Consider the following 15,220-nt stretch of genomic DNA (forward strand, 5'->3'; position numbering starts at 1 on the left):
GCTCCCGGACATCTGGAAAGAAAGAAAATTGCAGCTGGACACAGCTGGATGCAGCGGCCCGGGGAGCCACTGGCTGGGACCCCTGAGCTGCTCTCCCTCCGCAGAGGGAATTCCACGCCGATGGATCCAGGGACCTGCCCTGCCTTGTGCTGAGCCCAGAGCAGCCCCGGGCACCCGGAGATGTCCTCGGTGCAGCCATCACCTCGCCAGGGCCGTGAGAGCCTCGGTGGGCTCCTCTGGGGCTCCTGGCCCAGGTTTTGGAGCAGCTCGGGGCTGACAAGCCCCCACCGGGGGATGCTGCAGCCAGCATGGGCATCTGCCAAGTGCCCTTGGACACCTCCCAAGCTCCACGCCGAGCCCCACGGCAGCCCTCCAGCTCCCTGGCATGGCCCTCAGGCTTTCGGGAGGGCATTCTCCGCCGAGCCACGCCGGGAGAGCGGCCAAGCCCTCGAGTCACCCTGCCGAGGTGGGAAGGAGCACCTGGGAAATCAGAGCTCAGCGTCGAGCCCGCGTGGGCTGGAGTCGGCTCGGCAGTGCAAGGGTTAAAGCCGGCTGCTCGTCCGGTCTCGGGGGCCTCCCACTCGACAGCGCAGAGTATGAATAGCTGCGCTCCCCTCCGCTCCAGCCACTCGCTTCCCTCCCCGTTCCTCGGCGCTCCGCTCTCCCCCGCGGCGTCTTCCTCCCCCGGCATCTTCCTCCCTCGGTATCTTCCTCCCTCGGTATCTTCCTCCCCCGGTATCTTCTTCTCCCGGTATCTTCCTCCCCCGGTGTCTTCCTCCCGCGGCGGCTCCCGAGCCCCGGCACCCTCCGGCTGCGCCCATGCTGAGCACGGAAAGTTTCGCAGGGCCGAGAGCCCTGGGAGAGGAATCGCTGCAGATGTGGGACCTCAACAAGCGGCTGGAGGCGTACCTGGCCCGCGTGAAGTTCCTGGAGGAGGAGAACGAGGTGCTGCGAGCTGAAATCCAGAGCAGCAGGAGCAGCCCGGCCGGGGAGTCGCGGCGGGCCAAGTACGAGGAGGAGCTGCGAGCCCTGCGGGATGCGCTGGATCTCGCCTTCAGGGAGAAGTGCACGGCCGAGCTGGCCAGGGACAACCTCTACGAGGAGGTGCAGCAGGTGAAAAGCAGGTGCCAGAAGGAGCAGGCAGCCCGAGAAGAAGCGAAGAAGCGGCTGTCCTTGAGCAGGAAGGAGCTGGAGGAGGAGAGGAGAGCGCAGATCTGGCTGAAGGAGAGAGCTGTGCAGCTGGAGAAGGAGGTGGAAGCCTTGCTGGAGGTGCACGAGGAGGAGAAAGCGGGGCTGGACCAGGAGATCGCCAGTTTCTCCCACAGCCTGGAGAGCTTCCGCTGTGCCCCGGTGGCTTTCCAGCCGGTGGAGGTGGAGGATTACTCCAAGAGACTCTCGGAGATCTGGAAAGGGGCGGTGGAGACCTACAAGACGGAGGTGTCGCAGCTGGAGGGTTCCCTCTGCCAGGCCAAGGAGAACCTGTGGAAGGCGGTGGAGGACAACCAGCAGAGCCAGCTGCAGCTGCAGCACCTGGAGAAGGACCTGGCGGGGCTGAAAGCACGGAAGGAGATGCTGGAGGAGAGCCTGGCCCGGCAGTGGCAGGAGCAGCGCGGGGAGGCAGAAAAGTTCCAGGCGAGTGAAGGCGGCAGGAAGGAGCCGGGTCCCCGGGGAGGGGAGGGCAGGGGGCTGTGGGTGCCTGGGTGGGTGCTCAGGGCACCTCCCTGAGCAGAGGGATGGGAGAGGTGGGTGGGAAACAGAGGGAGCAAACCCCAGGGAAGGGACGGACGGTGGCTGCAGAGGAGGATGAGGAGGGCAGGAGGAAGAGAGAAGTGGCTTGGGGACATCTCTGCCCCCGGCACAACAGACCCGGGGCCACCGAAGTGCAGCGGAGCAGCCAGCGGGTGCTCCCCCAGCACCCTGCCCGGGGCTGTTTCTCCGTGACCCGCTCCGGGGCCGGGACCCCGGGACAGCCCCAGCCCCGCCGTGCCCCGGTGCGGGCAGGACAAACTCCCCCCGCGTCCGCTGCAGCTGCAGAAGCGATTCAGCAGCGGGAGGCGGAGGCGGCTGGGCTGGAAACGGCGGCAGCGGGGTCAGCCCTGCCCGGGGAAGGGTCTCCCTTTGTTCCAGCTCCTGGCAGCAGCCGTGGGGGTCCCGGGGCGGAGAGTTGAAGCCGCCTCGGCTGCTGCCCTGAAAGTTGTTTCTTTCCCACGCTGGGAATCACCGCGGCCTTTCCTCCCTCTTCCCATCGCCTTTCAGCCCAGCTCATCTTGCCCCATCCTCTGCCCCCCGTGCTATTTTCCGAACACATGTAAACCATATCTGTTCTTTTTCCGGGTTAAGTAAAGGTGACCCGTCCGCCTTGGACAAGTCCGGTCATTTGGTCCAATCCTGTTTTAAATTCAAGGAGCGCCCAGGCTCCCGTCCCTCAGCATCCCGGGGGGACGAGCCGAGCCGGGCAGCCCGCAGGGAGCGGCGGGGCTCGGGCCGGGCTGGGGGCGGCCCTGACCCCGCCGTGCTCCCGCAGCTGGCGATGGAGGCGCTGGAGCAGGAGCAGCGGAGCCTGCGGGCGCAGATCGCCCGGGTGCTGGAGGACAGGCAGCAGCTCATGCACCTCAAGATGTCCCTGAGCCTGGAAGTGGCGACCTACAGGTGAGGAGCGGAGCCGGGCGTGCCTGGCACCGCGGCGGGGCTGGCACAAGGCGGGTGCGGCTCGGGGTAGCCCCGTGCCCCTTCCGCAGCCCTTCCAGATGGCCCCGCACAAAGGCGGCCTGCCGGGCACCGCGGGGACCATTAGCATGAGAATAGGGGCTGGCCCGGCCCGGCCGAGGGGCCTCGCCGGCAGAGCATGATGTCACCCTGCGAGGACACTAATCCCGGCCCCGGGGGGATGGGAGGGGAGACGGGAGCAAGGGGGGCTCCCTCGGTGCGGCCCGTGTCCTCACCGAGCCGCGAGAGAGCCGCGCAACCACCCGTGCCTCAGTTTACCTGCGCTGAGGCTGCCGCAGCCCAGCGGGGTGAGCTGGGCCGCGCACAGGGGGCACTCAGCACCCTGCAGCACCCAGCACCCACCCCGCAGCACCCACCCCGCAGCACCCACCGAGCTCCTCTCCTCCTCCAGGACGCTGCTGGAAGCGGAGAGCACCCGCCTGCAGATGCCCGCCGGAGAATTCAGGTTGGCCAGCGGTGTGCGAGGTAAGGGAGACCCCCAGCACCACCCCAACACCACTGCCTCACCCTGGGAGGGCTCGTGGGGGGCTTTAGATGTGTTGAAATGTGAATTTAGACGCGTTTCCCTGCACTTTCCTGGCAGCGGTGCTGCTTAGGAAGGTGTGAACAGCGGCCGGGGGCTCTTGGCACGGGGCTCACAGCCCAGATAAGGTTTATCTGCTCCTTTTTAAGGTTTATCTGCTCCTTTTTAAGGCATATCTGCTCCTTTTTAAGGCTTATCTGCTCCTTCCCCTCCTTTTTTAATTCCCTGCCTTTCATGGGAAGGGCAGGAGCGGATCTGCCCAGCTGCGGTAACGAGCTGAGCATTTCCTTTTTCCTCAAAACAAAACAAAAACAAAACAAGGAGGAAAGCTTGTCACCTGCACGCTTTCCCCAGCAGCAGGAGCCGGCTGCGGCTGCAGCTGGGCACAGCATTGTCCCGGCCCGATGCTGAGTCCCCCGGGAGCAGCAGCATCCGCTGCACTCAGGAGAGAGGAATTTCCCACTTTCCAAGAAGGAGCTGTTTAAAAATAGGAGAGGGGGCAGCGAGGGTCAGCCAGGCGGCCGGGGAGGGAGCGCCGGGAGCGCCAGGAGCTCTCCCCGCCTGCTCAGGGCTCCACCTCACTCTTCGCAGATCTCAAACTGGAGGTGAGCGGCAGCAGCGGCAGCAAACTGGTGCCAGCGAGCCCCGAGAGCAGGCGGCTGCTGCCCCGGGAGCGCTGCGCCAGTCCCTCCGCCTTCCCCGGGGCACAACCCCAAAGAGACACGCTGAGCCCCAAAAGCCGCGGTGCCGGGGAGCTGCAGAAAATCACCGCAGTCCTCCACGGCACGGCCAGCGGCAGGGCTGGGGGGCCGGGAACCCCCGGCTGCCCCACGCCCAGCCCGGCCCGGGCGGGCAGAGCCGCCCCTCCGCTCTCCCCGGAGCCCCCCGGCCCCGCAGCGCCGGGGCAGGAGAGCTCCGCGGGAGCGGGTCCCGCCTGGCCGGGAGGAGACGGGGCGGCGCTGAGCCCGGGCACGGAGCGTGCCCTGTCCCGAGGCTCGGGGGACGCCGGCGGCGCCAGCCCGGGAGCCGCCGACGGGCTGCGGTACCCGGCCCGGCTGGTCAGCGAGGCGCTGGAGGACGCGCTCAAGGCGATGGGAGACGGTGCTCGGCCCGAAGAGGAGCCCGCGGGCAGCTCCATGTGGGATCTCTGTGCCCCCAGCCCCGTTTTGCCCCCCGAGGCTCGTGGGGAGGCTGGGCCGGAGGGGCCTGGGGGAGAGCGGGATCCCTCCGAGGGCTCTGAGGATGGCGAGAGCCCCCAGGCAGAGCAGAGGGGTGGGGAGGCCGTGCTCCAGGGGCTGGACGTGGGGAGCAGCATCCTGCAGGACACAGCCGGGGCCCTGAGTGCCTCGGCCAGCCGGGAAGATCTGGGAGCGTGGGAGGAGGAGGAGGAGGAGGAGGAAGAGGAGGAGGAAGAGGAGGTACCTGCTGTGCTGAGCCCAAGAGATCCAGAAGTGGAGGCTCAGGAAAGGGACAAGGGTCCTGCTGGGCAGACAGTGAGCAGCTGGGAAAAGCCAGAGCAGGAAAGGACAGAGACCCAAAGCACAGAGCCTTCACACCCCTCAGAGGAGGAGGAGGAGGAGGAGAGGGCACCCTGCAGCCCCTGCGAGGAGAAAGGAGATTTCCAGGGAGAAGGACCAGATGCGCAAGAAGAGGAGTGTCCACGCAGAGAAGTGGAAGCTGCTGGTGCTGTCCTTGTGCAAAGCCACCTGGTTTTGCCTACAGAAGGTCACCTGGAAGAGGACTTTGCTGATGCAGAGCAGGAAAGGTCCGAGCAGCAGAAGGTGCCTGTGTGTGAGATGGATTTGACTGCAGAGAAGGAAAGGGGACAGGAGCTGGGTCCAGAGCTGAAGCCCTCGAGTGTCCATGAGGCCATCCCAGCAGAGGAGGCTTCCACAGGAGCTGAAGAAGATGCTGTGGGATGGGAGGACATGGGCAGAGTGGAAGATGGTGAGGGAGAAAAGGGAGAGGCCAGCAGGGAGGTGCTGGGAGGAGAAGATCGTGGGGTAGGGCAGGACCCCATGGCAGGAGAGGACCTCACAGCAGGAGAAGACCATGGGGCAGGACAAGATCATGGGGCAGAAGAGCAAGGAGTAGAAGACTCTGAGGCAGAAGAAGAGCAAGGGATAGGAGAAGACTCTGAGGCAGGACAAGACCATGGGGCAGGAGAGGGCTCCAAGGAAGGAGAACACCGTGGGGCAGAAGTCTTTGAGGCAGGAGAAGACCATGGGGCAGGAGAGGCTGTGGGAGGTGCCACCCTGGAGAGGGAGAGCAGAGCCCCAGAGGACCCCGAGGACCTGCAGGAAAGAGAGGGGGGAGAACAGGAGGAGGAGGAGGAGGAGGAGGAGCGCTGGGGACAGGGGGATGATGGCCAAGAGCCCTGTCCAGAGGACTGGGAGGTGACAGCAGAGGACACTGAGGGAGTTTTGGGGCCAGAAGAACCAGCCTGGGCAGACGACACCCCGAGCAGCGCAGGAGGGCTGCACAGCGAGGAGAGACACGGCACAAGGCCAGCAGAGCTGGAGGAAGGCCAGGAAGATGATGAAGACGATGCCAAGAGCCAGGAGATGAACCAGCAGTGGGCACTGCCAGAGGCTGAGCCAGCAGCGGAGCTGGCACGGCAGGGCAGCGTGGCAGAGCCCGACCCAGCCCCTCCAGGTGCCCACGAGCAGGGGCACAGGCAGGAGCCGGCCGAGGCTCCGGGGGAGGCGCAGGAGGAGGTGCAGGACGAGCTGCAGGACGAGCTGCAGGACGAGCTGCAGGACGAGCTGCAGGACGAGGCGCAGGAGGAGGCGCAGGAGGAGGTGCAGGACGAGGACACCACCGAGAGGCTCAGCTCAGGGCTGGGGAAGCTGCAGAGCTCAGAGCTGCTGGCACTGAAGCAGGTGCCAGGTGCCAGTGGCGAGTGGGCACTGGAGGAAGCCCCCAGGGACCTGGAGCCCACCGCGGGCAGCGGCAGGAGGCTGGAGCTGGAGGACGCGCTGCCGGAGAGCACAGCCCCACACCTCTGCACAGGGGAGGTGCTGGCTGTGGGGGCACCCAGCCCAAACCCTCCCGAGAGTGAGGAGACCTCGGAGACGGCGCCCGTGGGTGGCACAGCTCGGCAGGGTGAAGGGTGGCTGCAGGGGAAGGACAAGCCCCCGACTCCCACCGTGCCAGACAGCCCCGGGGAGGAGGCAGGGGCAGAGGGGGCTGAGGAGGAGGAAGGGTATTTCATGGTCTCTGCTCCCAGCCAAGAGCTGTCCAGCTCAGAGGAAGCTGAGATCTCCGAGGACTTTGAAGAAATTAAAGTTGAAGCGACTGAAGGCAGCCGAGATGGTCTGAGGGCTCCTGGAGAAGCATCCCCAGTGCCAGAGGACAAAGAGCACCTCGAGGTGCTTGCTGCGGAAGCAGATGAGGATGTGGAGATGCCCGCTGAAGAATCTGAGGTGCCAAGGGATGAGGACAGCACAGCTGAGCTGGAGGAAGGCCCAGAAGAAGATCCCAGCTGTGTCGGGGTGCTGGCAGGAGGTCCTGATGAGCCAGCCCAGGCTGCCACAGGCGCTGAGGCATGGGAGACACCAGAGCCCTCAGCAAGTCTGGCTGCTGAATCTGTGGAGCTCCAGCACACAGCCGAGCTGGAGAGGGATGCCAGCGGAGCAACAACCCCCCCGGGCTGCACGCTGGGCTTGGCAGGGCAGCAGGGGCAGGAGGAAGATGAGGATGAGCCCGGCACGGCTCTCCGTGACACGGCCAAGGCCGCCCCTCCAGCAGGGCTCCAGGCGGTGCCCGGTGGAGCAGAGCAGCCTCTGGAAGAGCAGGCACCCACGGAGGAGGAGGCACTGGGCACTCAGAGCCTTCCTCCCCCCGGGAACGAGCCCCCTGGGGCCAGCCCCCCTGAGCTGGGCCCTGCGCTGGGGCAGGGAGGTTTTGCAGAGGAGATTCCGGACGTCCCTGGCGCGGCTGCTCTCCCCGCAGAGGTGCCGGCGGAGCTCATGAAGGACTCGGATATTCTGGAAATAGTTGAGCAGGCCCTGGAATACAACCAGGAGCTGATGGGGGCGAGGCTGGCGGAGGGTGGGCAGGGTCCTGGCAGGACCGAGCTCCCCCGGGATGCAGGGGAAGAGTCCTGGCCTGGCTCATCCAGCGAGGAGGAGCCAACGGTGCAGGAGGCAGCGGAGACGGAGGCTGAGAACCGGGCTGAGAACGGGCTGCACCGCGAGGCCAGTCTGGAAGACCTGGCCGAGTTCCCCGAGGAGGTGCTGAACGGCATCACCAGCACTGCCCCGCCTCAGGAGCTGCCCACGGGCACCACAGAGCCCGCGCTGGGGATGCCACCGCAGGCGCCCAGCCCCGGAGATGGCACCCTGAGGGGGAAGCGTGGCACAGCCGAGCCCAGCGCCGTGCCCCCTGCTCTGGGGGAGGATGTCCTGTGCCTCCCAGCCGAGCAGCCCCCAGCGTGCCAGCTCAGGGCTGAGCAGCAGCCCTGGTCCTCAGGGGACGAGTGACAGCGGCCAGGAGCATCCTTCTGGTAGCCCCCTCCCTGCCCAAACCCAGCACCTCCACTCGTCCCACCCCCCTCCTGATGCCTCCCTGTCTCCTCGAGGTTTTTGACATGTTTGTGTGGATTTTTTGCACCCTTTCTCAGAGTGAAGGAGCACCAAGCTGCCCCCCTCTGCAGCCCACCCAAATTCGCATGCTTGCTCTGGGAGCCCCGCTTCATTTGGAGTTTCCTCTTGGGTGGGTTGCCGTGGCTGTATTTAATTTAAACTCTGTGTTTCTCCATTCCCTGCAATCTCCCCCCTCCAACTCCCCCAGGATTTGTCCCAGAGGTCCAACTGGAGGTTAGGGACCCCCCCCCCCCAAAACTGCACCCTGGCACTCAGCGTTTTGGGGCTACATCACCCCAGGGTCCCCAGCCCCAACCCGACACTGGGAGCTGAGCCACACTGGATGGATCCACTGCCTCGACATTAATTTAATAAAGCCTCATCCTCCCACTCCGGGCCTGGCTCTCCTCACTCTGGGGGCGGGGAAGCAGGGCTGGGGGGGCAGGGAGGGCAGTGTTTTGGGGGGCAGGGAGGGCAGTGTTTTGGGGGGGCAGGGAGGGCAGTGTTTTGGGGGGGGTTGCACTTCCAGGCTGCTTTTGGCTGGGAAATGCCCCTGGGGCCATCCAGCAGCGTGGGCTGGGGGCAGGATCAGTGGAACTCTGAGACCACTGCACATCCCTGGAGCTGCACATCCCTGGAGCTACGTGGCCCCCAGCCCTGGGGTGGTGCAGCCCCCAGGAGATGCTCCCCCATCCCCAGGGGGATGCAGCCACCAGGGAAATACCTCCAGGAGGGTGTTCCCCCATTTCTCAGAGTGATGCAGCCCCCCAGGAGATGTTCCCCTGTTCCAGGGGGATGCAGCCCCCAGGACAATGCCCCCAGGAGATGTTCCCCCATTCCCAGGCTGATGCAGCCCCCCAGCAGGAGGTTCCTCCATTTCCCAGAGTGATGCAGCCCCCAGGGTGATGCCCCCAGGAGATGTTCCCCCATTCCGGGGTGATGCAGCCCCCGAGGACAATGCTCCAAGGAGGTTCCCCCATTTCCCGGGTGATGTAGCTCCCCAGGACAATGTTCCCCCATTTCCCAGGGTGGTGCAGCCCCCCAGGAGATGCTCCCCCATTCCCAGGGTGATGTGGCCCCCCAGCAGGAAGTTCCTCCATCCCAGGGGGATGCAGCACCCCAGGACAATACCCCCAGGAGATGTTCCCCCATCCCAGGGTGATGCTCCCAGGAGATGTTCCCCTATCCCAGGGGGATGCAGCCCCCCAGGAGATGTTCCCCCATCCCAGGGTGGTGCAGCCCCCGGGGGTTATGGACCCCATCCCTGGTGTGTTGCTCCCCCACCCCCAGAGCGATGTCACCCCCCGAGGCGCTGCTCCCCCATCCCCGGGGCTCCAGAGATGCCACTCCAGCCTCGCTGCTGGCCGGGAGCGGACGGGATGCCAGCCCAGCCCGCCCAGCGCCCCGAGGCAGGACCGACGGCCCCGGCCGCCGATCCTGCCCGCTGTGGGCACGATGCCCGCGGAACAACCCGCACATCCCGGCCCCGGGAGCCGCGGGGACCCCCCGAGCCGGAGCGGGGCTGCGGGAGGGGCTCAATCGCCCCGTTGTGCAGCCGGGCGTGGGGAGAGCCGCATAAATCAGCCTGCAGCCGAAGAACGGGCTCCTTTATCCCGGGCGAAGGGCTGAGTCACCGCGGCACGGGGCACACGGTGGCTCGGGTGGCCCTGGCACCGCCGGGCCCCGCCGGGCTCGCCCCCACGGGTGCGCTCAGCAGCGCTGCCCGCCCGGCCGGCCCCGGCGCTGCTCCCGGTGCCCGATTTAGCTCGGTGCTTCCCGCGGCCGGGGATGCTCGGAGCCAGCAGCGATAAGAACGCAACATTTCGCCGCTTTCCTCCTTGCCAAAGGGCCCCCTCCCCTGCCCGGAGGCGACAGATTCCTTTTAAGGTGAAACCCCGACGGATGCGAGCGCCCGTAAGACAAAAATCCCCCTCGGATGGGCTGGGTCCGGCGCCGAGCCGGCGTTCCGTCCCCTGGGCTCCTGGGCAGCAGCTCCGGCGGAGCCCCCCGAGCCCCCCGAGGGTCCCCAGGGCCCGCAGAGGGGGAGGATGGCGAGGAGGAGCCGCGCGGGGGGCGACATTCCTCCCGAAATGAATCCGCATTCCTGCCCCGCCGCAGAGCCGGGAGCGGGGACAGATGGCGGGGGGAGGGCGAGCCCCTTCCTCCCCGCGAGGAGGAGGAGGAGGAGCAGGAGGGGAGGAAGAGCCGGAATCTGGGAGGGCTGAAATCCGGGCGTGGGGGAGATTTGGGATCTGCAGCCAGGGGAGAGCCCCGGTGAGGATCCGGGGCTGGGAAGGGCTGTGCAGGATGGGATCCCCAGCGGGACCGAGAATGTCCCCAAAGGGACCGAGAATGTCCCAACGGGACCGAGAATGTCCCCAAAGGAACCGAGAATGTCCCAAATGGGATGGAGAATGTCCCCAACGGGACCGAGAATGTCCCAAAAGGGACCGAGGATGTCCCAAAAGGGACTGAGAATGTCCCAAAAGGGACCGAGAATGTCCCAAAAGGACTGAGAATGTCCTCAACGGGATGGAGAATGTCCCCAAAGGGACCGAGAATGTCCCCAACGGGATGGAGAATGTCCCCAACGGGACCGAGAATGTCCCAAAAGGGACCGAGAATGTCCCAAAAGGACTGAGAATGTCCCAAAAGGGACCGAGGATGTCCCCAAAGGGACCGAGAATGTCCCAAAAGGGACTGAGAATGTCCCCAACGGGATGGAGAATGTCCCCAAAGGGACCGAGAATGTCCTCAACGGGATGGAGAATGTCCCCAGCGGGATGGAGAATGTCCCCAGCGGGACTGAGATTGTCCCCAACGGGACCGAGAATGTCCCCAACGGGAGCAACAATGTCCCCAACGGGAGCAACAATGTCCCCAGCAGGACCGAGAATGTCCCCAACGGGACCGAGAATGTCCCCAAAGGAACTGAGAATGTCCCCAAAGGGATTGAGCGTGTCCCAGCAGGACCGAGAATGTCCCCAAAGGAACTGAGAATGTCCCCAGCGGGACCAAGAATGTCCCCAACGGGGCCAAAAATGTCCCAAATGGAACCAAGAATGTCCCAAAAGGGACCGAGAATGTCCCCAAAGGGATTGAGTGTGTCCCAGCAGGAGCAAGGGTGTCACTGGTGGGACCAAATGTGTCCCCAAAGGGATTGAGTGTCCCCAAAGGGACTGAGTGTGTCCCCAAAGGCTTTGAGTGTGTCCCCAAAGGGTCTGAGTGTGTCCCCAAAGGGTTTGAGTGTGTCCCCAAAGGGTTTGAGTGTGTCCCCAAAGGGTCTGAGTGTGTCCCCAAAGGGACTGAGTGTGTCCCCACAGAGCTGAATGTGTCCCTGATGTCACCCAGCATGTCCCCAGTGAGGTGAAGGGTGTCCCTGATGGGACAAAGCGTGTCCTCAGTGGGATCCCAGAGTGTTCCCAGTGGGACCTGGACCGTCCCTCAGCCCTGTGTGACCACAACAGGATCAGCATGACCCTGGGGGGACCAAACATGGCCCTGGGGGGACCAAAAATGGCCCTGGGGGGACCAAACATGACCCTGGGGGGACCAAAAATGACCCTGGGAGGACCAAACATGACCCTGGGGGGACCAAAAATGACCCTGGGGGGACCAAAAATGACCCTGGGAGGACCAAACATGACCCTGGGGGGACCAAAAATGACCCTGGGAGGACCAAACATGACCCTGGGGGGGACACGGGTGCCTGGGTCCCCCCATGAGTGCCCTGGCTGGGGCTGCAGCTCGGTCCCCTGAGCCCAAATTCTGTCAGCCCCAAGCCGAGTGTTGCAGACCCCACGGGCAGCACCCACCGTGCCACCCCCAGCTGGGCACACACCGGCAGATTTGGGGCACCGCGGGGGCTGCAAAGAGCAATGGAAGCGCCCTGCCCTCGCACGGGCAGGAGCAGCAGGGGGGTGCAAAGGGGGGCAGGGGGTCCGGGGGACTACGGCTCGGGGGGAGCTGCCCGTTGTTGCCGGGGCTGGAGCTTTGGGGGCCCCCCACCCCCCGCAGCCGGGCCCCCCGCCAGCCAGGGAAGGGTTTTTGTTTCCTCCCGGCCTGGGCGAGGCAACTTTCAATGGAGGCCACACAAAAACCTCCCTGTGGGGTGAGCCGGGAGGGGGATGAGGCGGGATGACCTCAGCGATGACTTCATTCCTCTCCCAGCTCCCAAAATTCATGGGAACCTTATAAGGAAAGGACTAAAAATACATCGGGAGGGGGCGCGGGCAGCCCCCGCTCCCCCTCCCCAAAATGAGCCGCTGGGGCCACCGGAGCGCCGGGGCTGTCGCCAAGGGGGGGTTCAGGGTGGGGACAATCCAAAGGGACCCCAAAATCCCCACGGGGGAGCAGAGCAGCGCTGCGGGTGCCACCCCGGGGTGGCATCACCGCTGCCACCAGCGCCTCCGGGGACACGCCGAGGGCGGGGAGGGGCTCGGGCACCCCCTCGGTGCCCCCTTCGCCCGGGGCAGAGCCCGGAATAGCTGCCCCGGGGCTAAAATCGGCTCCGGGCCGGCTCGGGGGCTCGCCCAGCTGCCGGGCCGTGCCCCCGCGGCAGCGCCGTGCCCCGGGCCGGCGGCAGCTGCGGGAGCCGAGCCCGGGGCAAACCCGCCGGGAATGCGCGCCTGGGGCCGTCCGTCAGCGGCGGGGCCCGGGCCCGCGTGCCCCGAGCCCGGGGATGCACCCCAATCCCCGGGATGTACCCCAATTCCCGGGATGATCCCCAATTCCCGGGATGCACCCCAATCCCCGGGATGCACCCCAATTCCCGGGATGTACCCCAATCCCTGGGATGTACCCCAATTCCCGGGATGCACCCCAATTCCCGGGATGCACCCCAATTCCCGGGATGCACCCCAATCCCCGGGATGATCCCCAATTCCCGGGATGCACCCCAATTCCCGGGATGCACCCCAATTCCCGGGGATGCACCCCAATCCCCAGGGATGCACCCCAATTCCCGGGGTGCACCCCAATTCCCGGGATGTACCCCAATTCCCGGGATGCACCCCAATTCCCGGGATGTACCCCAATCCCCAGGGATGCACCCCAATCCCCGGGATGCACCCCAATTCCCGGGATGTACCCCAATCCCCAGGGATGCACCCCAATCCCCAGGGATGCACCCCAATTCCCGGGGTGCACCCCAATTCCCGGGATGTACCCCAATTCCCGGGATGTACCCCAATTCTCGGGGTGCACCCCAATTCCCGGGATGTACCCCAATTCCCGGGATGTACCCCAATTCCCGGGATGCACCCCAATCCCCGGGATGTACCCCAATTCCCGGGGATGCACCCCAATTCCCGGGGATGTACCCCAATTCCCGGGGATGTACCCCAATTCCCGGGATGTACCCCAATTCCCGGGATGTACCCCAATTCCCGGGGATGCACCCCAATCCCCAGGGATGTACCCCAATTCCCGGGATGCACCCCAATTCCCGGGATGTACCCCAATTCCCGGGATGTACCCCAATCCCCAGGGATGCACCCCAATTCCCGGGATGCACCCCAATTCCCGGGATGTACCCCAATTCCCGGGGATGCACCCCAATTCCCGGGGATGTACCCTAGTTCCAGGGGATGCACCCCAATCCCCAGGGATGAACCCCAACCCCCCGGGATGAACCCCAATTCTTGGGGGTTAACCCAAATTACTGGGGATGCCCCCCAATTCCCGGGGTGATGCCCCCCAATTCCCGGGGTGATGCCCCCAATTCCCGGGGTGAGTCCCCCCAGTTCCCGGGGTGACCCCCCCCAATTCCCGGGGTGACCCCCCCCAATTCCCGGGGTGATGCCCCCCAATTCCCGGGGTGATGCCCCCAATTCCCGGGGTGATGCACCCCAATTCCCGGGGTGAGCCCCCCCAGTTCCCGGGGTGACCCCCCCCAATTCCCGGGGTGACCCCCCCCAATTCCCGGGGTGATGTTTTCCCGTTCCCGGGGTGACCCTCCCCAATTCCCGGGGTGATGCACCCCAATTCCCGGGGTGACCCCCCCCAATTCCCGGGGTGACCCCCCCCAATTCCCGGGGTGACCCTCCCCAATTCCCGGGGTGATGTTTTCCCGTTCCCGGGGTGACCCCCCCCAATTCCCGGGGTGATGCCCCCCAATTCCCGGGGTGACCCTCCCCAATTCCCGGGGTGATGTTTTCCCGTTCCCGGGGTGACCCCCCCATCCCTGCCGGTCCCGGGCTCCCAGCCCAGCCCTGGGCCCGGCCCCGTCACCTGCCCCGAACCTGCCAGGGGACACCCCCCCGGGACAGCGGCACCCCGAGAGCCCCGGGCCTGCCCTGGCACACGGGGGTGGCACAGGGGGTGGCACAGGGACACGGGTGTGGCACAGGGGGTGTGGCACAGGGACACGGGGGTGGCACGGGGACCTGGGTGTGGCACACGGAGTGTGGCACAGGGATATGGGTGTGGCACAGGGACACGGGTGTGGCACAGGGATAGTGGTGTGGCACACAGGTGTGGCACAGGGACACGGGTGTGGCACAGGCACATGGGTGTGACACAGGGGGTGTGGCACAGGGACACGTGTGGCACGGGAACATGGGTATGGCACAGGGACACGGGTGTGACATGGGGACACGGGTGTGTGGCACACAGGTGTGGCACAGGGACACAGGTGTGGCACAGAGACATGAGTGTGGGACACAGGTGTGGCACAGAGACATGAGTGTGGCACACAGGTGTGGCACGGGGACATGGGTGTGGCACAGGGACACGTGTGGCACGGGGACACGGGTGTGGCACAGAGACACGTGCGGCACGGGGACATGGGTGTGGCACAGGGACACGTGTGGCACGGGGACATGGGTGTGGCACAGGGACACGTGTGGCACGGGGACACGGGTGTGGCACAGAGACACGTGTGGCACGGGGACATGGGTGTGGCACAGGGACGCGTGTGGCACAAGGACACAGGTGTGGCACAGAGACATGGGTGTGGCACACAGGTGTGGCACGGGAACACGGGTGTGGCACACGGGCACACAGAAAGTGAAAAACCCCGCCGGCCCCCACACCCCAGCGCCGTGCCTCAGTTTCCCTTCCCGCCCAGCCACGGCGGGAAGGGGCTGAGCCAAGGATGGGCAGAGGAGAATCCCCCCCAGAGCCCCCCGGATTTGGGGACACCCATAGTGGGGCCGTGTCCCCGAGCCCCGTGCCAAGGCTGAGCCCCGGTGCCAGGGCAGGGCTGGGGCGCGGTGCCAGCCCGGGGACACGCGCCGGGGACAGGAGGTGACCGCGGCCAGCCCCGAGTCACCGCTGGCACCGGTGCCAGCCCGGGAGGGGACGGGGGGGGACAGAGGGGACAGGGGGGGACAGGGGTGACGGGGGGGACAGGGGGGACAGGACGGAACAGGGGGGGGCCTTG

The 15,220-nt window shown here is 65.9% G+C and overlaps 1 protein-coding gene across 2 annotated transcripts; it reads left to right on the plus strand.

Moving 5' to 3' along the window:
* Nucleotides 1-629: 629 nt before the first annotated feature.
* NES (nestin) lies at nt 630-8,226 on the plus strand. Of its 2 annotated transcripts, XM_077789388.1 has the most exons (5): nt 630-1,632; nt 2,525-2,649; nt 3,119-3,192; nt 3,842-5,307; nt 5,461-8,226. In XM_077789388.1, exons 1-5 carry the CDS (start codon nt 820-822, stop codon nt 7,732-7,734), a joined length of 4,752 nt encoding a protein of 1,583 aa, XP_077645514.1. In that variant the 5' UTR covers nt 630-819; the 3' UTR covers nt 7,735-8,226. The 2 variants fall into 2 exon arrangements, with proteins under 2 accessions (XP_077645514.1, XP_021387950.2); XM_021532275.2 differs by having other exon boundaries at nt 3,842-8,226.
* Nucleotides 8,227-15,220: the final 6,994 nt, after the last annotated feature.

Source organism: Lonchura striata, chromosome 33 (assembly GCF_046129695.1).
Source record: "Lonchura striata isolate bLonStr1 chromosome 33, bLonStr1.mat, whole genome shotgun sequence".
Taxonomy (NCBI): domain Eukaryota; kingdom Metazoa; phylum Chordata; class Aves; order Passeriformes; family Estrildidae; genus Lonchura; species Lonchura striata.